Source organism: Corvus moneduloides, chromosome 5 (assembly GCF_009650955.1).
Source record: "Corvus moneduloides isolate bCorMon1 chromosome 5, bCorMon1.pri, whole genome shotgun sequence".
In the NCBI taxonomy this organism is placed as follows: domain Eukaryota; kingdom Metazoa; phylum Chordata; class Aves; order Passeriformes; family Corvidae; genus Corvus; species Corvus moneduloides.
Genome location: NC_045480.1, coordinates 62,824,344 through 62,830,464, shown reverse-complemented (window position 1 = coordinate 62,830,464; position 6,121 = coordinate 62,824,344). Strand labels below are relative to the sequence as shown.

The 6,121-nt window shown below is 42.5% G+C and overlaps 1 protein-coding gene across 1 annotated transcript; it reads left to right on the top strand.

The window, feature by feature from the left end:
• Positions 1 to 1,150: 1,150 nt before the first annotated feature.
• Positions 1,151 to 5,043, top strand: SCOC (short coiled-coil protein). Its single transcript, XM_032110518.1, has 4 exons — positions 1,151 to 1,258; positions 1,925 to 1,996; positions 2,097 to 2,180; positions 2,750 to 5,043. Exons 2-4 carry the CDS (start codon positions 1,975 to 1,977, stop codon positions 2,890 to 2,892), a joined length of 249 nt encoding a protein of 82 aa, XP_031966409.1. The 5' UTR covers positions 1,151 to 1,258; positions 1,925 to 1,974; the 3' UTR covers positions 2,893 to 5,043.
• The last annotated feature ends 1,078 nt before the right edge of the window (positions 5,044 to 6,121 follow it).

The following is a 6,121-nucleotide window of genomic DNA, read 5'->3' as shown; positions in this document are numbered from 1 at the left end:
AGTGGAACTAGAAACAGACTCATTTTCCAGTACAGACGGACAGCAAGACTCTAATTGCAGTACGTTTTTAGACCTTGGATAGCATTCAGTCTAATCTGAACTTAACTGATTGTAAGGTTAAAAAATGTCATTGACACAATAATAATACTGTGGAGGCAGCCAGAAGATGAAGATGTTAGAAATATACACTTTTTGAAGTGTATTTAAAAATACAGTAGAGGGCTCACTTCCCAAATGCCTTTATCTTCCTGAGTGTCTGCACAGCACTGAATTATTTATTTATAACCAGATATATTACTGCAATTTACAGATGCAATATGAATATATTTCACTGCAACATATGGTTCAAACTACATAGTACTACAGGTTATGCAATGCAATCACTTCAGTGAAGCCACTAAAATTATCTCGGGTCATGAATGTTTTTCATTCCTTTGCTGTGGCTCATAGACTGTGCTATGAGGTCAAAGTGAGGACCATGTGTAGCATGTTCTGCAAGGGTTATTCCCTCCAGGGAACCAGGGAAAGAACAAAGACACAGGAGTGTTGTTTTGGAGCTACTGAGCCATTAGATGAGAGCGACTCCGTGAAGTTACTTAGGTTCTTATGTGATGTGATCTCAGTGCTGTGAGACCCAGAGGCACGGAGCTAAATTACAAGTTTCTTACTGTGGACACTGCTGTGAAAAAGGCTACTGATGTGCCAGACTGGAAACAGCTGGGCACTGAACTGGGGCCTGCTAGACTCCGGCTAAGGGGCTCCTCTCTCCCAAAGCTCCACATACGAGCACCTGGGAGTCAACAGCAGCCATACACATGCTGCTTTCTCGGACCTTCCTCAGGCTTTCCCAACATACCTACATCTGAAGGGGTTACGCACCAGGGAACAAATGCCTTTTCTTAATTTCTTCTAAACACTACTCAGAGCGACCAACCACTGAGGACCGCTGCTTTGAACACTGGCGTATGAGCACAGAACGCATTAATCAGAAACATCATCTTACTTGGTACTCAGCGGGATATGACGGGAGGGGGCCGGGTACGACTGCAGCAGCCTGTGAGGGGACATAGCTGTGACGCGCGGTCCCGCATTCGTCCGCACCGCCCTGTGACGAGAGGCGATGCCGCTCGTGCCTCTTCGCGCGCCCGGCCCCGCCCCGCCCCGCGCGCGGCGCAAGCGCGTTGGGAGCGTAGAGCGGGCCGGGCCGGGCCGGGCCGGGCTGGGGCGCAGCCCGCGGGAGGCGGCGGCAGCGGGGCAGGTGCGGGGCAGGTGCGGGGCAGGTGCGGGGCAGGTGCGGGGCGGGTGGGAGTGGGCGTGAGGCCGACCCAGGTTGGAGCTGCATGGTGGGGTGTGCGGGCAGGGCCGCGGGGCTGCCGGCCGGGTCCTGCGGGGACACCCCTCTGCAGTGCTGCCATCCCCCCCCGCCTGTTACCGCACCTGCCGCGTTCTGCAGCGCGAGATGGAAACGGGCGGGGTGGGGGGATGCGAGGGGCGTGACCCCCGTCCCGCAGGCCCGTGCACTGGCCAGGAGTGGGAGTTGGGAGGAGGGGGGGGCCGACGACAATGCGGGGCCCTTCCTCTTCGGCATTCAGGAATAGCCACTTCTGGAATAACCCATTCCAGAATGATCGGAGCTGAGAAGGCGGCGATTACATAATTAAAACAGCGATATTTCATGCTTTGCAGTAATCTAGATCAGTTATTTTTGTAAACAGAGGCACAGTTATTCAACGAATCATAGGTATGCATGGCATGAGGCCTAGGAAAAATAATTAAAGAATGGTGAAGAAGGTTGCTCTGCCTTAGACTAAAGCACTGGTCTTTCAGAATTAAAAAAATGCATCTAAAATCCAAATGTAACAGACGTTCCAATAATTGCTACCTCTCTTGTTTTTTGTTTCTCTTTTTTTTTTTCTTTAAGCAGAGTATCGCTCAAGAAAACTCTCTTCAAAAGTGGAAAGAGCCCCTACTACAATGATGAACGCTGACATGGATGGTATAAATTCTTAATGTTCTTGTTCTTCATTGCTATTCTATTTTGTATAATTTCTAACTGTTAACAGAGGTTGCACTAAAACTCTCCTGATTTATTGCAGCTGTTGAGGCTGAGAATCAGGTGGAATTAGAAGAGAAAACACGGCTTATTAATCAAGTTTTGGAACTGCAGCACACACTTGAAGGTTAGCAGCTTGACACATCAGATTTTTTTACAAGTACACAGTAATAAGTAAAAGAAGAGAACCTGAGTGCTCTGCCGTTAGTCACAGTGTCCAGAAGTATGTTACTTAAAGCAGTTGAAGGTACAAAACCAAGGTCTTAGAAATAGTTTTTTTCTTCCTCTTTATGCAACATTACGTTTGCTCAACCTTGGTAATACACAGCAAGTAGAACGGGTGATACATCTAATGTGTCCAGGCTTATTAGAAGACACACATCTGAGGCTGCTCATCACTGAACTCTTGTTTCTCAATAAACTAGTTTGCAATAGCTTAATTCAAAAATTCAAGAAAGTAATAAACTTACAGACTAGCAGTAAGTTTAACAAGTGGGTCAAAATACTGTGCTACAAAATAATATAGGAAAAATGGCCTTTAGGTAAAACTTGAGTAGGAGAATGTTTTATAACATAATACCCTATGGTAATGTTTTCTGCATTAAAGGTGTGACTAGTCTGATGTAGGCCCGTATAACGTATTCATTATTGTATGCAATAGTGTCTAATATTTTTCTTATAATATCACCTTCGCAGATCTCTCAGCACGTGTAGATGCTGTTAAGGAAGAAAACTTGAAACTGAAATCAGAAAACCAAGTTCTTGGACAGTATATAGAAAATCTGATGTCAGCATCTAGTGTTTTCCAAACAACTGACACAAAAAGCAAAAGGAAGTAAGGGTTGACTCACAGATTATGTCATTGTATTGCTGCTGTCTTTTTTTTTTGTTTTAACTGGCATAGGCTACATAAGCTAAAATACTTCAGTTTGTGGCTTACTGGATTCTCAAAGTATAAAGTTTGGTAATAAACAGAATTAAGAGCATTATCATGAACAGGAGACAGAAGTTTGTGTATTAAGATTAAGCAATGTGCAAATGTAGTGTAGATAATTACAAAATTTTCATATTTGTTTTAAAAATGAGCATACCTTGTTAAAAAGCAGATTCAGTTTGTCAGGTTAAACAAAGGTCTGTTGGCACTCTGATGTCTTAGAGTAGAATTCTCGACTAGCCAAGAAATAGTTACAATATTGTGTTGAAACCCCATTTGATAAAAATATTCAGAGTTTAATTGCATCACTTTTTTCACCTGAGATGTGCTTACTGTGTAGTACCGTTCATAGCTCTACAAAACAAAAACCTGTAAACCGGTTCAGCATTTCTGTGAAGTAGAAACAGTATGACATTGTTTGCAGGGCTTGCATACAGAAAAACACCTCAGATTTTTTGGGAAGGGGGAGAGTAAGAGAGGAGGAACAAGGGCAAGCAACTTAATCAGGGAAATACCAAACTGATGCAGTATCATCAGTGTGCTGTACTATGTGCACTTGAAACTATTGCCACTTTCCCATTTCCCTGAAGAATGATCAGGCACATCATCACAATGTATGATCTTCTGAAGTTCTTCTGTTGTGTGATGAAAAGTTAAGTAAAAACCTGAGTGATAAACTCTCCATAAAGAGGTCAGCAGTGCTCTGCATGTTTGTGAACAATCTGCAGTGAGGAACTGAGAACTAGTCCTTCCTTCCCACCTTTTACTTTCTTCCTGAAGTGCCAAACCTCTCATTGCTTCAGGCCTCAGAGCAGCTGTTTTCCTGCCTCAGAGCCTAAGCTTGTGAAGTGCTTTTTGAGGCTCTGCATAAAAGCATCTAGGGGAGAAGCATGCAGTGGAACAAAGGTGGATTTTGCCTCTCAAAACTGTGCTGCTCTGAGCAATGCCTGGTGTCAAGGTGCTGTTTTTTACTGGCTTGGCTGTGAGCAGGTTTTGTAGGGGGGCTCAGCCCAGATTAGGGGTCTGAGCACTTCCCACAGAGGCAGCATGTCCAGCATAATCAGTATTAAAGGAAAACAGAAGCTGAAATACAAACAAGTATGTAAATTTTAGCAGTACTTAGTTGCATCTGTTTCATCTTGCCCTACAGCAGCACTGCAGATTTATTTATGGACGTTAGCTAGGACTGAGTTCTTGCTTCAGTAATGAAGCCATTTTACTTGACCTTTTGAAAGGAAACCACTAGTTCAAGGATCTCTCTCAAGCATGATGTGAATGAGTAAGTGTAATAGAAGAGTAAATCCCTCTCAAATTCCAAGTTTCTTAGCAGCTAGGCACTGCTGTGTCTCTAAGTGTAAGTTGACATTGTGAGGTTCCCCCTCCCAAAGGTGAGGCTTCCCATTTCTCCCCATTTAAAATGGTTGTACAATGCTCATGGGAGTCAAAAGACTCTAAACAAAGTCAAAAGACTGCAAACAAAGCACTAATAGCACAGTCTTGAGGGCTGTTTACAAGTCTGGGTCAAGAAACCCAATGATGAAAAATGGATGATGATACCATTTGTGTCATGGAGTCCTTGTCAATATCTAAACTTAATTTTAATCTTCTGTGGACTACTTTCACACATTACTGGAACTCTAAATTAATCCAAGAACTGCTAGCAGGTAGAGTAGATCACACGGCTAGTCCAGAGTTTGAGCATTAAAGGAAGAACAATCACAGCAAGCACTTGACTTCTAAAGATTGCATTGCATTACAGCCATCGTAGCTTTAAAGCCATGTCACTGCCATCTCCATCTGCACTGTAGGAGATCATCTGGTAACACAGCATGTGCTTGTTAGACTTCAGCAATTCCCAGGATAAAGTAATCTTAAAATTATGGTTTGGTATTGTAGATCGGATAGTGGTATTTTATCCATCAGTGTGTATATAGCAGTTATTTCATCTCCATGCCATTTTACATCCCACTACTGTGGCCTTCATTTAACTTATGAACATTTTAAAGATGTTGTATTTCTGACTTTACACCAAATAAAAACTTTTCATTTGTCTCGATTAGTTTGGTTTAACATTTGTAAACCCTAAAACTTCTCATAACTATCTGTAGTCAAAAGGTGAAAAAGCAGTAGGGTTAGTGATCATCTTAATGGTTTCTACATAGATGAGCTCTCTGAAAAACTAGATGTAATTGAGATTAAACCTGGGTTAGTGAATCTAGTTTTAGCAAAGCTTCAGTTCCTGATTCACTTGCTATTTTCAGCCATGAATCGTACATTTCTATCTACTTTTCTGTTCTTGCTAAAGTAAAAAGGTTTGGTAGACTGCATCCAGTCTTGTCAAAAATCTACAACTTGCACTTCTCTGCGTGGGAGACTGTCAAGCCAAGTTAGAAATGTTACTTTTTCCTACACTGTTAGTGGGCTTTACATTAGAGAGAAACCAGAATTACTTCATCATGCCTTCATGAATGTGGGTGCCAACGGAAGAGTAGCTTCAGTTGTAACTAAATAAAAGGGCCTCAGTACTACTTGGCCTTCCCTGCATGTAAAAAGTGTTCAGTCTGGGATCTGGCATCCTCAGTAAGAGCTCTTTTACCAAGCTACAACGTAGACAGTGGGAGTGCCGGCTGTGGAGGTCTTGCTACGCATGCAGTTCCAAAGATGACTGACAGTTTTAATAGCAAGACATGCTGGAACTGAAAATCATTATTTTGTTAATTTTAAAGCTCTTTCAAACAGCCATATATCAAGATTAAGTATTTTTCTGAAATACCTGTTCAGATAAAAATGGACAATGCACAGGAAGTGTGGGTGAAATCTCACTGTTACATTGTATCAATCAAGGGATTGCCCTTTTGCCTGGCTTTCTACATCTAGAGTCTCAAATCCCCAACATCTCTGGTATTTCTCCTCTAATTACCAGCATAAATCTCGATCTGAGTAAGCTGATATGCTTACTCAGGATGTATACTATCTCTAGGTTCTAGGTGATCAAAGTTGATGGGGTGTCAATCAATACTTTAGGGGAACTTTTAAGTTCAAAATACTAAGGGAAGATGAGCATCCCCCATGGGGTGACCAATCCCATGGGGTAACTAAATCACATCAAAGAAACTATAGTAACTAGAGTAACT